General features: G+C 42.2%; 2 protein-coding genes across 2 annotated transcripts in view; both read right to left on the bottom strand.

Annotated features, from left to right (window-relative positions):
- The window catches only part of glg1.L (golgi glycoprotein 1 L homeolog), a 58623-nt gene extending 53368 nt beyond the window's left edge, over positions 1-5255 (bottom strand). The window contains exon 1 of the mRNA XM_041590248.1: positions 4845-5255. Coding sequence (XP_041446182.1) covers positions 4845-5135 — 291 coding nt within the window. The 5' untranslated portion in view covers positions 5136-5255. The remainder of the gene's footprint in view (positions 1-4844) is intronic.
- Positions 5256-10385: 5130 nt separating this feature from the next.
- Positions 10386-15190, bottom strand: LOC121403030. Its single transcript, XM_041590247.1, has 2 exons — positions 11350-15190; positions 10386-10667 (listed from the first exon to the last, which is right to left on the bottom strand). The coding sequence occupies exon 1, from the start codon at positions 14612-14614 to the stop codon at positions 12857-12859; it is 1758 nt and encodes a 585-aa protein (XP_041446181.1). The 5' UTR covers positions 14615-15190; the 3' UTR covers positions 10386-10667; positions 11350-12856.
- Positions 15191-17993: the final 2803 nt, after the last annotated feature.

Genomic DNA, 17993 nt, shown 5'->3' with positions numbered 1-17993 from the left:
ATTTGGCATGGGGCTAGACATGAGGAGCGTTTCCCAGGTGCCCCCAAACCATGTAACTTGTGCTGTGATAAACTTCAGTCACTCTTCCCTACTACAATGCAAATTGGTGTGATATCACCCATCAGCAGTTTCTCAACAGAACAATGAAGAGCTAACCTGATTGCAGCTACCTGACACTAGTGGGTCGGGGGGGGGTTCAGGGTCTAACACAAAAAAATCTTCAGGTCACAGGTGGGTTCAGGTTGAGCGTTTATTCCACTCTCCCCATTTGCAACCTCACACTGCCGGCCTGTCAATTTATAGATGTCACCCCTTTCGTGATGTCACCACAAGGAGGGGTGGGTTTAAAAATAGAGTGGACATAGTGGGCCGGGTCGAGAAAAACTTAACCCGCACACCACTACCTGAGAACTCTGCTGAATGATTTGTTTGCATTTCTCCCTATCGCCACCTAGTGATAGACAGGAGAATTGCAACGAAGCAACATTTTTTTTTTCATGCTTGTGTGGTATTCTCATGTCTACCATTAGGTGTGGTTAGGAAGCACGACTTGGATAGTGCTATTATAGTATGGCAGAATTGTACAGTATATTTTGAGCTTCTATACCAAACCAAGGCAACCACAGCCCTTCAGCAGTGAAGATCTGTGTCTCCAAACATACTCCTCTAACTCCCCACCCTCTTTTCAGCTGATTCGGTGCACTTGCTCGACTACAGAATCTGCATAATATACATTACAATATAATGCTCATTAGTACATAATTATTGGCATGTCATTTCAGAAACTAGCAAAACGAGCATCAGAATTTAATAATCAGCTCTGTGGCATCAGTTTAATTGACAGGCAAACCATTTTCTGCTTGATAATTTGCCACAACACCTAAGCTTAGCTTTTCAACAGCTGCCTGGAGCACACTAAGAATTTGGATATCGCAGATACTCCTAACAAAATCCTAGATGCGAAAACTCATGTAACAATTCTGAAGACCTGGATCATTACTACCATAGAGATGCTGAACATTGGTTCAATATATGGCATTTCTAGCCATATTCATTTTTAGGGCTTAGTTCTGCTTTAAAAAGAGTAGTATACCCTCTTTTTTTTTAATGAATATGGCTTGTGCTGAACATACTTTATGCCTAAACTAAACTAGAGCCAAAGCTTAATAAAGAAAATGTTACACATTAGGTTTTGAGCAACCCCTTTAGCAGGTAAGATCCAGGTCTCTGTAGATGCCACAGTAGCTCCCCATTTTCATTTATTCACAACACATCCTCTGGGCTGCTGTCAGTTACCTAGGGAAGTTATCACACAAGGCTTAATAGTAATTAAACTCACATCAATTAAATTCACATCTGGTTTCATAGGAGCTCAGAAACCAGTGCATTCTGCATCACAATTGTTCAACAGGGCTAATTATTCAAGTTTTTATTGGATACTAACCTCATTCTCTGCTTGATAATTTACAGACAACCACTAAGATTAGCTTTAACAGCAGTCCAGTGTACACTGAGCATGTACAGGATACAAGATGGGAAGTTGTTGTAGGGCAATTTAAAAGGCCTGGATCATTATGGTTTTAGTGCTACTAAAACTCTGGGCTGGTACAGTAAACTTAGTACAATAAATACAGTTTTTCTAGCTATATTCATTGTAGGCAACTATGCAACCAGTAAACAGAGAATCAACAAGAGTCTAGTCGGAGCTCCAGTGGCAGAGGGAGGCCCTGCGAGACATGAAGGTCCAATTCATGTTCCAGAAAGGGGGTTGTGCTTAAAGGAACAGCCAAAAAGTGTGTCTTAAAACAATAAAATATAATGTACTGTTGTGTGTTTTACATTTTTCAGGGGACCAGAAAAACATGGTGTAAAATCCAGGAAAATGTAAAATCAGGGAATGTATTATGCATAATATATAGGTGGGACCACAAAATAACAATGTAAAATGAGGGAAAACTTAAAATCAGGGGATGTAAAATTGAGGTTTCACTGTAGTATGTTTGTTTTAGAAACACTACTGTAGCTGCTATGTAGCCATGGGAGTAGCCATTCAAAGCTGGAAAGGAGAAACGACACAGGATACACAGCAAATAACATAAGCTCTGTAGTAAACAATGGGATTCTTCAGAACTTATCTGTTATCTACGGTGTATCCTGTCCATGAATGGCTGCCCCATGGCTACGCAGAAGTTTGTTTATATAATAGTATTCCTTCTAAAGCAAACACACCATTTGTACCAATGCAAAGCAACAGTACATTATATTGTCATTCCTTTAAAACACTAATTTTTTGGTGTTACTCTTCCTTTAACTAGATCTTTTGGGTCATCTTGAATTTCAGTAGGAATTGTTTAAGGTTGAAAAGGCACATGCTCATCTAGATCAACCTTTTGCTCAAACACTTGGTTAAATTCTTACCCAAAAGGTGTCAGAAATTACTGCTGTCAGTTAAAAGGATTAATTTTCATTTTTTACATACTACAGTAGTTCTTGAAGCAGGAATTTGTAAAGTGTAGTACATTTTTTTCAGCAGATGCTCTTTTGCATGACAGTTTTTTTTTATCCAAATCATATATAAAAACATCCACACCAATTATAAAAACCTAAAATGTTAGAGAGATCATAATGTTAAAAATGACATACAGACCCCATGCCGCTCCACCTTGTGTGTCTAGTACACTCTGGTATTTATATTTATAGTAGTGATGTGCGGGTCGCCAAATCTGTACTTGCAGCAGACCCTAACCTGGCCAAGCAGCGCCACATCTGACCCTAACCCATTGCACGCCTTCATTTCTATGCCGTCACAGAAGGGGGCGTGGCACGGCTGGTGGAAGCATATAAAAGGGGCACACGAAGAAGCAGCAGTAAAAGGTTGCAGACAGGGTGCTCTTAGGCTAAAGTTCAGCCCGCACCCAAAAGACAATGTGCGAAAGTTGGCACAAACCCACCTGAACCGTGGGCTTCGTGCTAGCCCACAGATCACTAATTCATAGGCAGTAAGGAATCACAATGCCATGCACCTTGCATGCACCCATTCCACCAATACTTAAAGTAATTTTGTAGGCAATAATGAATAATATATGGAGCTGGTGCTTTTATTGGAGCCTCTCTACAGAGCTGCTACAGTTACAGTCAAAGTTCAAATGAGTGTTGGGCATGTCCTAATTGTCCCCACCAAAAGCAAAATAGGAGAGGGGACAGCCAATCACAGCTCTGCAGCCACACAAGCAAAGAGTCTTCAGTTCCTAAGTCAGCCTAACTGCTGATTTGTACCATATTATTTATTAGTAACAAGCAGAAATGGTATAAGGACTTTTCTGGGGTTTTTAAAAATCATTGGTGTTTTTAAAAATCATTGGTCATGATGAATAATTAATGGCACATCATTTTATTCTTGGCTAAAAAAGGATGGTTATCAAAGCTTTCTATGGATCCTTTTTGGTCCCTGTCTGTGTGTTGGTGGTGGGTGTGTCCAAAGGAACCTTGCTCCAAAACACAGTAGGATGCGGGTAGCCTTCACACAGATAAATTGTAGTTACCTGCCAAATCTGCTTACTTGCCGATTGGCTGCTATCCTAAACTGTGATGTGTTGAGATCCACAGATTCTCCAGCCTGGGAAACACCAGGATGTTGCACAGATGTCTGGTAATGGCAGGGTTTTTAGGGTTGTTTTTGTATTATTAAAATGGAACAAAAAAGGGTTAATCAGTGGGTATTAATTTCTTAATTAGGCAACCCAAATTATAAGTGCTAATCTTGGACACTAGGCTGCTGCTCCGCTTTGCCAAAAATGCATTAATGTAGAGTACTATACTATTAAGTGGCACCATCTTGTTAAGTAAATCAAAACTTTTACTCTATTACGTATGAGCACTACCCAGAGCAGTCCCTGGAATAGAAACATGATGGCCGGGTCACAAGTTAGAGATTATAATCACTGGGGATACCTAAGAAAATGGCACCCCACTCTAGTGAATGAGCCTCAACATATTTAAAGGCACTCTCCTTCTACTACAATAGATGGCAAATACTTTTTCCTCATGTTATAAGTCCCCTATAAGAATGAAAAGTAATAATATTTTATTAAACTTAATAGTTATTGATTTAATGTTTTGCGGTCAGAAGAAATTCTTCTTCTCCAAACGGCTGCACTGGCATCGTGACTGGGGAGGGGGCTCTCTCAACAAAGTAGTAGGAAGGAGAACTGACTTGCATTTTTTAAATCATTTTCTAATAACCGATTTAATATTTAATGAAAGGTTGACATCAGTCTTATTCAATTATGGATGCAGAGTAGCTGCGTCTATAGTAATAAGAAAAATCTTCAGCAGACATTTAACAAAACGCCGACGTACTATATGGATCGTGGCAGAAAGCTTGCGCAGAATGAAAAAGCAGTCAACTTTTCAACGCTACTAATAGAATTGTGCACATATTACACAGCAAGAAAGCTTTGCACAACCAAATCCACAGCAATCTATAGTTTTACAAAGTCAACGTATTAATATATACAATTAGGGATTATTGTCAATCAGCTGGTCAGTTTCTATGAGATTCTGTTGGAAAGTATGTGCTAGGCATGATCTTTTAAGAACAGATGGAACATCCAGAAGAGAAAAAGTTATTCCCAATATCCCACCTAAGGCACAGAGAGATGATGGCCATATATTCAGCTCCAGGTTAAACACATGCTGGACAGTTGCAAGAGTATAATATGAAACCAAAGCCAGGTGCTGCTGAACTACAACTTCCAGCAAAGGAAGAAGTTGCAGTTGAAAGGATTGCATTCTACAAACAAGTACAGCATCCAAGCGGCACACACTAACACAAAATCACTCACCTCTCTAACATCTTGTAAACACTCCAACACCGCCAGATTGTTGTTCCAGGTGTGTCGGGGGCAGATGCGGGTCACGTCTTCCCTGCAGACCTCCTCCTCTGCAAGCTTCCAGCCTGGGAGTCTACGAGCTTGCGAGGCCGCAGGTTGTGCTGCAGCACCCCCCACCGGAGCCGCGACTGCAGCTCCATCCAGCGAAGCAGGCTGAGCTCCGGAACCCACGGAGCTTAACAAAATTAGCCCAGTGATCACACACAAGTACCACAACCTCCGGACACGTCCGCAGGCCGCCATCTTGGGAAGTGCTAGTCAAGAAGCAGTTCGCAAAGCTACTACCCACCGGGGAAGATCCAAGCGCGCACGCGTATTGATGACGCAATCACGTCACGCTGTCTAGGTGGATGCGTTAGCGCGCTGGGTTGGTGTGTGGGCATTGCTCTCCATGGTCTTATCAAAGATGGCCGCTGGTATAGAAAAGAAAGCTTGTCTTGTGTGACGTATCTATTGTGCCCGGAGGCCAAACAAAAAAAAAAGGAATCACGGCGCAAACTGACTTTTACTGGTGAAACAACCCAAGGCTACAATTTCTTTGCCCTTGAAATGCCAGTGTCTTTATACAGAAAACGATATTGGGAGGTTTTCGGCCCGTTGAACTTGAATTAGAGTTTCCTTCCTATGTTTAAAAAAAATAAAGTAATTGTTTTACTTTTTTGCTAATCAGTTACATTTTGGAAACAAGAAAAACGTTTGTTTTTTTTTAAGTCAGGTTCGCTCAGAAGTGTCAATTATCTCAGACATACCAAGTTCTGACATGTTGGAAACAGAAAGAGGGACACAAAGGACCACGCCCATTTTATGACCACACCCCCTAAATACCATTTACAAAATGTGTCAGGTTATGAAAGTTTGAACACGTTTCTGTGGTTTTAAGGGTCAGGTTTTATGTGTTATTACAGTTTTGCAGATGCAAATGGATTGCCCTTTATGCTGCAGTTTCCCCAAGAGACCTGCTTATGTTAAATAGTTACAATTGTTTCTTTGCTCATCTTAAATTATTACAAATGTATTGAAGAGCACCTACCACATATTCTGGGCTTTCTGCCAAAAGCCAATTCATTTTTAGAGACTTTCAGCGCCGATTCTAATGAAGACGCCGCCTGAAGCGGCTCCTTAAATGCCGCCCCTCCCCTCGCAGAAACACTAGTGCGGAGAGCGCAACTGCGCTCTCTCGCACTAGTAAAGCCAAATTTCCGGTTTCAAAACCGGAAATTCGGCTCTTTAAAGTGACAGGAGCGGCTTTTTGCCGCCCCTGGAAACTCATCTGGCGCTGCCGCCTGAGGCGAGCGCCTCAGCTCGCCTCATTGGCGGAGCGCACCTGGAGACTTTGTACCTTTTTCTGGCTGTTCAGTGCAGATCAAAGGAAGTCCGGACATTTCAGTAACAATCCGGGACTGCGGGTTGAGCTGTCAAAATCGGGACTGTCCTGCGAAAAACGGGACAGCTGGGAGATATGTAATCTCCATGTTAATAGGACAACGGGTAGAAATCGTTTGCAAACCAACTCCAATACATTGATTAGGGCTGGTATCTCACCAATACAAGTTAGCAGTTTACTGGTCTTGTGTGACAAATATCTGGCCAAAAAAAAAATCCTGTACAGTGAGAACAATATTGGCCTGTAGGTGCAGTCCCCTCGTGATGGATAAGCCAATTTGGCCCACGTTGTTTTGGTGATACAGTGGATAGAGGCATTAAAGGGATTCTGTAATGATATTTATAGTGTCATTTTTATTTCTAAATTATACTATTTACACTGCAAATAATTCACTCTACCATATAAAAGTTTGTTGCTGAACCAACAAGTGTATTTTTTAGCTGTAATATTGGTGTAAATGTAGGCAGCTATCCCAGGTCATTCTGCCTGATTCTGTGCTTTCAGAAAGAACTAGCACTGCACAATGCAACTGCTTTTTGATAAGCTATTGTTTCACCTACTCAATGTAACTGAACGATTCACAGTGAGACTTGGATTTACTATTGAGTGCTATTCTCATATATGCCTGGGAGCTGTTATCTGGTTACCTTCCCAAGTGTTCTGTTGTTAGGCTGCTGGGGTAAAGGAGGGGTGAAATCACTCCAACTTGCAGTGTAGCAGTAACGAGGGACTGAAGTTTATCAGAGAACACGTCACATGACAGGACACAGGGGAAACTAACATCATGTCTAGCCCTGACAGATTTCAAATTTAAATATAAAAATCTTTTTGCTCTTTTGAATTTCAGTATAAAAGTCTGCTGGAGCAGCATTATTAACTGTGTTTTGAAAAAAATTCTGTTTTCTCGTGACAGAATCCCTTTAAGATCTGATTGTTTGGTGTGGTTGCTGAATGAGTAAAGTATTGCAGAATTTGATCACTTACCCTAGGGAAAACAATCATACAGTGATCCTACAGAGACCTGTTGGACTTAACCAATAGAATTTTCAAAATAGCCCAATACATATATGGGCAATTGTCTCAACATATCAGTCGGAGGCACCTGCCTGAAGGCAGGTCTGTACTGGGAATTAAAATAGGCCATGGCATTCCAAAGCATTAAGGCTCAAACAGCCCCCATCAGTCCACTAAATAGTGACTGTCTATGGCATTACAGCAGCCCCTCTGGCATTTGCCAGAACCCACAGATTGCAAGTCTGGGCCTGCCTGAAGACCCCATACACAAGGCTGGAGGGACCAAGTTGACAGGTTTTATCAGCACATTACATGGCCACCTTTAGTCAAATAAGCAAATCTATATCAGCAGGCCCGGATTTGTGGAAAGGCCACCTAGGCCCGGGCCTAGGGCGGCAGGATTATTGGGGGGCGGCATGCTGCCCAACCACACCCACATTGGTTCAAAAACACTGGGGATGCACTGGAGATACAATCATTTTTTAAATTTCCTGTGTGCTAATCCCCATTGCTCCAGTCCAGATGATGACAATTTGCATGAATAAAGGGGAGGGGACAGGGGCGTCGAACGGCAGTGGGCCTAGTGAGCCAGCTCTAGTGGTTTCCTGCGCTTAAAGGAGAAGGAAACCCTGTAGGAAAAAAACCTGTACCTCCCACTCCATGTAGACCCCTCTCCCTCCTCCCCCCAGGCCAGCTGCCCCTCCCCCTGGAAAATGCCCCATACTTTATACTTACCCCTCGCCGCAGATTCTGGCAGCAGACTTCACAGCATCCATCTTCCCGGTCCTCGGTAAGCTGACTGGGAGATCGGTATGTCAGCGAATGCACAGTTGGAGCACTTTGCCTGTTTGCGACAACTTCGCATGCACTGAAATTTACGGAGATTGCTCACCCAATCAGCTTACCAAAGACCCGGAAGATGGATGTTGTGAGGTCCGCTGCCTGAATCTGCAACAAGGGGTAAGTATAAAGTATGGGGCATTTACCCAGGGGGGCAGTTAGCCTGGGGGGAGGAAGGAGGGGGGGTCTACGTGGGTTGGGGTTACAGTTTATTTTCTACAGGGTTTCCTTCTCCTTTAAGTGTTTGCTCTTTAAGTGAGTGCTCTGTAAGTGGAGTTACAAACACAGGAGTTTCAAACTAAAGGAGGTCAAAACTAGGTCAAAAGTTTGTTATAGTCTCTAATTTTTTTTTTTGTTGGTTTGGTTTTGTTTGTTGATCTGTAACTGGGTTAATGAGCTCTAGAAAGATTGAAGGTCTGACCCAGTGCATAGTCTGCCATATGTATGCAGATTTGAAACAAGATTTCTAAACTGCTTACCTCTGTGGGGGTTGTGAGCAAATTGCCACTCTGGATTGGCAGTTCTAGATGGGGCTGATCTCTCTATCAGCCAGGAGACCAGTTTCTCTAGTAGAGGTGGGGAGGAGAGCAGAGCAAGACCTAAGCAGATTGTGGATGTAGGGGATTCAATTATTAGGAAAGTGGATATGGTAATCTGTCGTCTGGATCAATACAACCAAACAGTTTGCGGTCTTTCTGGTGCCAGGGTTCATCATGTGGTTGATCGGGTAAGCATTGATCAGACGAAAAACACTCGTGGAGTTCTATCTTCTATCTAAGGGAAGGCCTTTCAATGTCATTTTTCCTGAAATCTTGCCCGTACCATGTGCAAGTTTAGGAAGACAGTGGGGGCTTAGGGAGCTAAATGCGTGGCTCAAGTCTTGGTGTAGGAAGGAAGGGCTGATTTTTCCTCATAGGTACAACCTATATAGTTGACAGATTGCTCAATGGAAGGGGGTCCACTGTGCTAAAGGAAAGAATGGCTAAGAAGTTGGAGGAATATTTAAACTAGGCAAGGGGGGGGGGTGACATATATAATTATGAGGAAGCTAGAGTAGATGGGGCAGTGGAATTAGTAAGTAGTAAGGGGTCATGGTGGTGGAGTAAGGTAGGCATGCAGTTAACCAGCTAAGGAGGTCCCTCTGTTAGAAGGAAAACAGGCTAATACTAACCCAAGATATAATTCTCCATTAAGCAATGCAAAGTTCAAAAGGAAAAGTAGTAACCTTTGCTGTTTGCTGGCACATGCATGGAGTCTGGTAAGTAAAATGGGAGAGCTAGAGTTCATTGCATTCTCTAAAAATTTTGATATACAGTAGTTGGTATCACTGAGACCTAGTGGGATAAAACATGTGACTGGGCTGTGAATTTAAATGGTTACCCGGTTTTTAGGAGGGACAGAGGAATTAAAAACGGTAGAGGAGTGTGTTTGTATGTAAAGCCTGAATTAAAGCCATGCATTAATAAATAACCATAGATGGCACTGTGGAGGGTGTGGAATCCCTCTGGGTAGAGATTTAGACTGGGCAAAAGGTTACAAAGCAAATTATCATTTGTGTATGCTAAAAACCACCTTGTTTAAGTGTCGAGAATAAAGCCCAGCTACTTTTACAAATAGAAGCGGCTTCGAAATTAGGTCAAGTTATTATTACGGGTGACTTCAATTATCAAGACATTGACTAGGGCAATGTGGTTGCCAAGATGGAAAACGCTAGTAGGTTTGTTAATATGCCGAATGACAACTTTTTTTCCAGCTAGTTCAAGAACCTACTAGGAATGATTCTCTTTTGGATCATATAATAACTAAAAATACCAAAAAAATACAGAAAAGACCAACCGAAATTAAGTTGACGGGTTTTTTTTTGTTCGAATAGGTCAGTTTTCAATCTAATAGGTCTGTATTCGGCCAAATTCGAATCATATGAATCGAAGGAATAGTGCATTCGATCGAATTCGATTAAAAGTTTTTCCTAAAAAAAACATTGATTTTTCAAAGTCCACCAATTGACTCCAAATAGGTTCTAGTAGGTCCTCCATAGGCGAAAACAGCAATTCGACATGTTTTAGATGGCGGTCGAAATTCTAATTTTTTTCATTCGAAAATTCACCTCGACCTTTGATAAATCTGCCCCTAAATTTTAGACGTGCAAACTTTGACAGTATGGGTAGGGTTCTCTGCAACATATTAAGTGGGAAAGGCTTTTCACAGGGTTAATTCTGATTAATAAATATACTTGTCAGTATATTCCACTTGAAAGCAAGGAACATGGGAGTTGCAGACAGCATTACTTGCTTACAAAACCCCAATTACAACAACCAATCATAGACACGGACACTTGCATGGTGGAGAATGGCCGCAGCTGTTGTTTATTAAATATCATATCAATCAGAACATTAATATTGCTAATGATACTAATACCTGTTCATACATATCTTCCCAGCCAGCCTCTGCATCAGATCTCTGCAGCGGACCGCCTTAAAGCTTGACCACAAATATCCTTAAGCCCCGCCAATTTTTTTACCTAGCCAGGAGCATACCTCCACATGAAACTTCACTATAAACAACAATTAACTGCTGCGACAATATTGTTTTTTTTTTTTTTTTTTTTTTTTTTTTTTTTTTATTATATATGCATTCATATATTATATACCATAACAGGGTGGGTGGGTGGGATTTCCAAGACGATCCTCTCACGTCGGCTGCCGGCGAAGAATGAAGAGTGTTCGCCGGTTCGTCCTTTTATAGCCGGTCTTCGCGGCTTTTCCTGTGAAGCCACGCCCCTTTTTTGAATCGACCAATCAGAAGGCTTGGGATTGAAAATTGACCAATCGGAAGAGAGGTAAGTTTTTTCCACAGAACTACACGAGGTAAGTAAAAAAAAATACATCAAACGGGGGGGGGAGCTGCCGCACTCCCATGTTAGGGGAGGTTAAGTCACTCCCCGTTCATGGGAGTTGCAGACAGCATTACTTGCTTACAAAACCCCAATTACAACAACCAATCATAGACACGGACACTTGCATGGTGGAGAATGGCCGCAGCTGTTGTTTATTAAATATCATATCAATCAGAACATTAATATTGCTAATGATACTAATACCTGTTCATACATATCTTCCCAGCCAGCCTCTGCATCAGATCTCTGCAGCGGACCGCCTTAAAGCTTGACCACAAATATCCTTAAGCCCCGCCAATTTTTTTACCTAGCCAGGAGCATACCTCCACGTCAAGGCCAATTAAACCATTACATTGGCCTTGGCCATTCCCCACACATGTAAAGCTCTTTCAATTGCACTTTGGAATCCCATGTTCAGAATGTCAAAACCGATATCTGACAAATGTACCCTGTCCGCACGATACAGGCCTTCAAAACCTTGCTCCAACTCATAGTGCCTATAAACCAAAATATTAACTGTCTTGGAAAATTTTGAGATAGCAAAATTGAGTTTTTTGCGGCATCTCTCAAGGGGGTGAAAGCCTGCATCTTGAAGCCAGACTAATCTGGGCACAACTTCAGACCAAATTATCACAGTATTGGGAAAAATAAATCTGATCTGAGCAAGGTCTCTTTTTATATTACGAATTAAATCAATGTTTCTACCCTTTCCAATGTCATTTCCAGCTAAATGGATCAGAATAATTGCTGGGAAACCCCAACGAGATTTCATTTGCAAAATTATTGGTAATAAATCTGGCCATTTAAGGCCTCGAATGCCCATCCAGACAATTCTAACATCTTTAATGCCTAAATTAGTTGTGTAGGTTCGTTGTTCTGCTCTAGCTCTCGCTCTGTGGACGAAAGAGTGTCCAATAATCCAGACCAAAGGAGGAGAAACTGTAACGAAAAAAGGTAACACTTACTAAACCAGGGTAGGTCTGACATAAAGTTGATACCTAGAGGAGTTCCATCTGCCAAGCCTTTTGATGAACTCTTCTCCTAAACCCATCAATGAGGCTTGTGTGGCAGCTCCAATGCGAAAAGAATGTGTGTTATAATGGTCAGGTGGTATACCTAGCTTACTGACAGCTCCTTTGAGAATTTTCACAAATTGAAATCTTGTAAGGAAAGATCCATCACTGTGTATAAAGAAAGGGCCAGGAAGGCAGGGTCTGACTTGCTGATAATGTCTAAAAGCTAATACTGGACATATTGACTGTTCCGTGCTATTACCAAGCCAAATGGTTGTCCCTCTTCCTACTTTATCCGTTTTTGATTTTTTTAATATAATCTTTAATTTGCCCTCAACCAGATGAATGTCTTCACTCCCAATACCCCCTGGGGATCTTTTACTCTGAGAGACCGACTCACTTACCCGAAGGGCACCAAAGAACGACACAGAAAATAACAACGTAAACAACATTGTTTCAAACCGAGAATAGCATATTTGAGGTAGGACCGAAACGAGATCTTTCAACAATGATAATGTGATGGGTCTCCTAATGTCTACAGATCGTGTAATCCTACCAACACCCCGAAGAATTTGTTTAACCAAAAAGGATTTAGTTATGTCAGCCTCACCTTGAACCTTTAAAAAGAAAGATATGCCTGCTAATTTTTTAGTTATAGCTGAAAGAGAGTACTGAGCCTCAACTTGCTCCAGTACAAAAGACAATAAGACGTCACTGTCCCTTTGATAATGCTCTTTAGGAAAACTTGTTTTGAACTTCATCCACTCATTCCAGCTTGCGATGTAAGCATGCCAGGTTTTGTCTGCCAATGACATACTTAACCATTTTGAAATTCTGGCAATACTAAATTCCACAGATGTTGGGGGCATGGTGTTCCTTCTTTGTCCAAATAATTGGCGATTTCCCAGAGCTCGTTGAACTGAAATCGAGATAATGCGTCAGCCACAACATTGGTACAACCAGGGATATGCTTTGCTTGAATCAAAATGTTAAATTTAAGAGCTCGGAATACTGCCTGCCTAAGTAATCTCAGTACTGGGGGGGAGTTAGAAGATAGATTATTAACAACTTGCACCACACCCATATTATCGCAGTGCCAAACAATACGTTTGTTAGCCAATTGGGGGCCCCACACTTCCAAAACAACTAACAGTGGAAAAAATTCCAGTAACACTAGATTTTTGGTAAGCTTGAGTTCTACCCAGAAAGATGGCCACGCATCCGCAATCCAATGTGTGCCAAAGATAGCACCAAACCCAGCTGAAGCCGCGGCGTCTGTATACAGATTCAAAGCTGCATTCTCGAACAATTCTCCTTGCCAATAAGAAATGCCATTGAAATTCTCTAGAAATTCCTGCCAAACAATCAGGTCATCTTTAACCACCTGAGGGATTCTTATGTGCCAGTTAGGATTATCTAGGCCAGACGTAAGTGCAATAAGTCTCCTGTTAAAAACCCGACCAATAGGAATAACCCGTGTAGCGAAATTCAGATGTCCGATCAAGGATTGTATGTGTTTTAATTTAACCTTTTTAGATTTTAAAGTTGCGTTTAGAATGCTTCTCAGCTTAGCTACTTTTCCTTCGGGTAAGCGAAATTCACGATTTACAGTATCTATCTGAATACCAAGGAATTCTAAAGTTGTAGTAGGGGGTATTGTTTTTTCAACAGCTAGTGGAATGGCAAATTTCCTAGCAAACCACGTAAAAGTACTTAACAAAATTCCACATGAACTAGAATCTGCAGGACCGACAAATAGGAAATCATCTAAATAATGAATAACCCCCTTAGAACCAGTTTCCCATTGAACTACCCATTGCAAAAAGGATGCAAAGGCTTCAAAATAAAAGCAGGAAAGGGAACAGCCCATTGGGAGGCATCTGTCAAAATAGAAACTGCCTTCATAATGAAAGCCTAAAAGCTTATAACAGTCAGGGTGTATGGGCAGTAGCCTGAAAGCCGATTGAATGTCACTTTTAGCCAATAATGAACCTTGACCAAATTCTTGAATTATCGATATTGCCTGGTCGAAAGTCGTATATGAAACTGAAGATAATTCATGACCAATTCCATCATTGACAGATGCCCCCGAAGGATATGATAAATGGTGAATTAAGCGATAGCTTCCTGGCTCCTTCTTCGGTACAAGTCCTAAAGGCGAAACTCTGAAATCCTCAAATGGAGGATCATCAAACGGGCCATCAATTCTGCCCAATCTAAGCTCCTTCTCAATTTTTTCCTTAACTACTTTTGGGTTTAGCTCAATTGATTTTAAATTCTTGGGAAATGATATGAGGGTTACAGGATCTGCTGATGGTATCCAAAAGCCAACTTCAAAACCCTTCTCTAAGAGGCAGGCCATCTGGCGCTTTGGATATAGCTCTAGGTATTGGCGCATTTCTGGTAACCTCACTGGGGTTATCTGACTTACTGGAGTCCCTACCACTGTGCTTTGTAGCAAATCGTTTGATGCAACGAAAGGCAGGATGGTTGCCAGCACAATGAGCACATTCATGTTTATATCTACAGTTTGCCTGAAAGCGGCAAGTTGACTCATTGAATGCCCAGCAAGCATTGTATTTCACAGGAGTCTTGTTCCCCGGTAATGGAACTAATGGCTGTTTGGGAATAAGCATTCCCATCCAAAGGTCAATATCCTTTGAACCCCAAGATATTGACTTCTGAATGGACATTTTCTGTCTGAATCTATCATCATACAAAAACCAGGAAATACCCCCATAGGCTTTATATGCTTCCAGAATAATGTCAATGTGTTTAAATAGGCCTGGACCTAATTGTGGGTGTTTTTCACACAATACATTTGAATAAATACAAAATGCCTGTAACCAATTAGTGAATGTCCTTGCCACAGGCCTGCGTCTGTCCATTTCAGGATCTGACTGCTTAACTTGCTTGCCTAAAAATTCCTTTGATGATGGCAACAGTGAGAGCATGTCAATATACTCCCCTTTTGTGATTTTTTCCTTTATGGCCTGTGGCAAGTGCAAACCCAAAGGTGTAGCATCACAGAGTATTGAATCTCTAAAAGCAGTTTCAGCTACTTGAGAAGACACAGCCCCTGTGCTTGTATGCGTTGACGCCGCACCAGGGGTTAACAAAGCTAACAAAGATTTTATGACATCAGTGGCAGCATAGTTACCAATCACTTGGATGGGTTGACTCTCCTCCTGAGGGGTAAAACCAGCAGGCTGGGGTGCGCTGTGGGTGACAGATGGTGATGTATGACCCCTGATGGCAGGTGGCAGAACCGGGTGCCCTATAGTGTTACAGCTGGAGGGCCCCGGTTCTGGGCGGCTTTGGGGGCCCCTGCTGACCTGGTGCCCCTCATAGGAGCTGCCGGACCTCCCCCGGACCCTGTGGAAGGAAAGGGCCCTGAAGTGTTAAAGCTCTTTTGATGGAGCGGCCCACCACTTGCAACAGCGGCGGAACTCACTCGCGATGAAGGGGGGGAAGCCGACGGCCAAACTCCTGTCTGCGGCGGGTCAGCGACGATCCTCTTCTTGGCGGAGACCGCTGACGTCATCTGGGTTCTCTTCTTCGCCGCTTGTTTCCCTCTGGTGTTCCTCTTGACGGCGACGATCCGCCTCTTTCCTGGTCCGCGTGAAGCTGGGGTGCGCTGGATGGCGACGTCAGATGCGGCTCCTGAAGATGACGCAGCTTCCTCTGACGGCGATCCTGGAGGCTCTGCAGTCGGAAGTGATGTCACCGCTGTCGTCGTCGATGATGCGAGCTGGCACTGCTGAAGGAGCGTCTGGATGTCTTCATGTCCCGCCTCCGCCTGGATCCATCGAAGGATGTCGCGAAGTCTGCCGTCGGGATTCTCTTCAGCCATTTCCAAGACGATCCTCTCACGTCGGCTGCCGGCGAAGAATGAAGAGTGTTCGCCGGTTCGTCCTTTTATAGCCGGTCTTCGCGGCTTTTCCTGTGAAGCCACGCCCCTTTTTTGAATCGACCAATCAGAAGGCTTGGGATTGAAAATTGACCAATCGGAAGAGAGGTAAGTTTTTTCCACAGAACTACACGAGGTAAGTAAAAAAAAATACATCAAACGGGGGGGGGAGCTGCCGCACTCCCATGTTAGGGGAGGTTAAGTCACTCCCCGTTCATCATTGCAAAACAAAACCTCTGTGGTTCAATAGAAGTGGGTAAGAAAAGATGTGTTTTAAAAAATTTAAGTTAGCTGGGACAGCCAAAACATTTATCAGGTACAAGGAGGCCAATAAATCATGCAAAAAAGCTATTAGCCAAGCTAAAATCAATATGGAATGACAATTTGAACAGAGCTGCACACACACATTTTTTATGCAGTTGGGGAGCTTACCCCATTTACTAATTAACCAAAGTATCAACTTTTCAGAATCACAATCAAGTGCACATAAAGCAACAGAAGTTTCTGCCTCCCTAGCCCAGAGTCCCTCATTGTCTAATTAGTCCTTAATGGGATGAAAAAGTCCAACATGGTGTGTCTCAGCTCAGATGGCACATTCTGGAGGTTGTGAATAGAAGTACAGGTAATGATGTTAAGTTTTCCCTGTTAAAGTGTGAAGCATATTGGATATGGTGACTTGGCACACTATTTCCAAAAGGTCTAGAAGAAAATTTTAGTCTCACATGTTTTTTTATAGAATGTTTGTCTTCAATAACACTGATGGCATTTACCTTTCCCTTCACAGATAAGAATTGCTGGTGGGGAGAGCAAAACGATTAAGGTAAAGTTAACAGCCTAATAAATTTAAGTCATAATAATGGCTTAATAAATGAGCTCTCCAACTGCATATAAATGTGCGTGCAGCGCCATTCAAATTGTCATTGCACTACAAGGACCTAGCTGGCCAAATGGAAATCCTACACCACCAACTGCATATAAATGCATGTGTGCAGCGCCATTCAAATTGTCATGATATTACAAGGACCTAGCTGGCCAAATGGAAATCCTACACCCCCAGTGCAGTCTACAGTTGATTGACTGAAGTACAGTTGATCAAATGCAGATATCTTCAGTGCCCTATACCACCTTCTTGAATCTCAATTTTTTAACAGTGTACATTACTGCTAACCCCATTTTGGTAGTACTTTTGTAATGCACAAGTTAATCTATTATATGTAATTTCTAGTATGTACCAGGTGTGCCTGCATTGGTGCAGGCAAGTTAACCTGCACCTGTAGCACCGGTGCGTCAATGTGCATCCTTCTGTATAACTTGTCATTATCATGTCACCATGAAGCCTTCTGATGCGGTTTACAAGGGGCTGTCAGCAAATGCAGACACAATTCCAAAGATTGCCATTGCAGCACCAGCTGCAGTTCTTGATACAAAATTCCAGCTCCAGCAATCCCTCACATGCCATAGTGGAGCTACCAGAACACTTTTCTGGTGATGGAAGACAGTTCATAATGCTATTTATACTCTGAGGAAATGAAGGTGGGAGCAGTACTTTATGTATTATCTGGAGAGCACACTGAATTCAAATAGGAACAACCTACTGCTTTATGAAATGATGCAGCTTTAATACACCAGTTCTATATTGGCCTGTTATTTTGAAAGATGAGTTGGTCCATAAAAGTTTATGATAATTACTTGAGCACTATATTAATCTATGCCAAATGACCGACGCAGGGTCTAGTAATTCCAAATAAAAGTATGATGACAATGAAGGTAGGAGGTAATCCATTCACCTTATTATTATTATACTTCTGATTCTACTACTGCCAAGGGAATAGGTGTAACAGAGATTGGGATATTCTGCCAGCCCTCTCAACATAAGAGAAATTGGAGAACACGTTTAAAACAATGCAAATACTGTGAGGAATATGGCCTCTCTCTCCACTATTGCTTTAAACACACAGGTACTGTATGGGTTGTTTTTTTTCTGTAACTTGGATCACCTTGACCTTAAATCTACTAAAAATGTAGATTAAACAAGCCCAATAGA

Source organism: Xenopus laevis, chromosome 4L (assembly GCF_017654675.1).
Source record: "Xenopus laevis strain J_2021 chromosome 4L, Xenopus_laevis_v10.1, whole genome shotgun sequence".
Classification (NCBI taxonomy): Eukaryota; Metazoa; Chordata; class Amphibia; order Anura; family Pipidae; genus Xenopus; species Xenopus laevis.
Note: the sequence above shows the minus strand (reverse complement) of the source record. Positions and strands in the feature narration are given on the sequence as shown.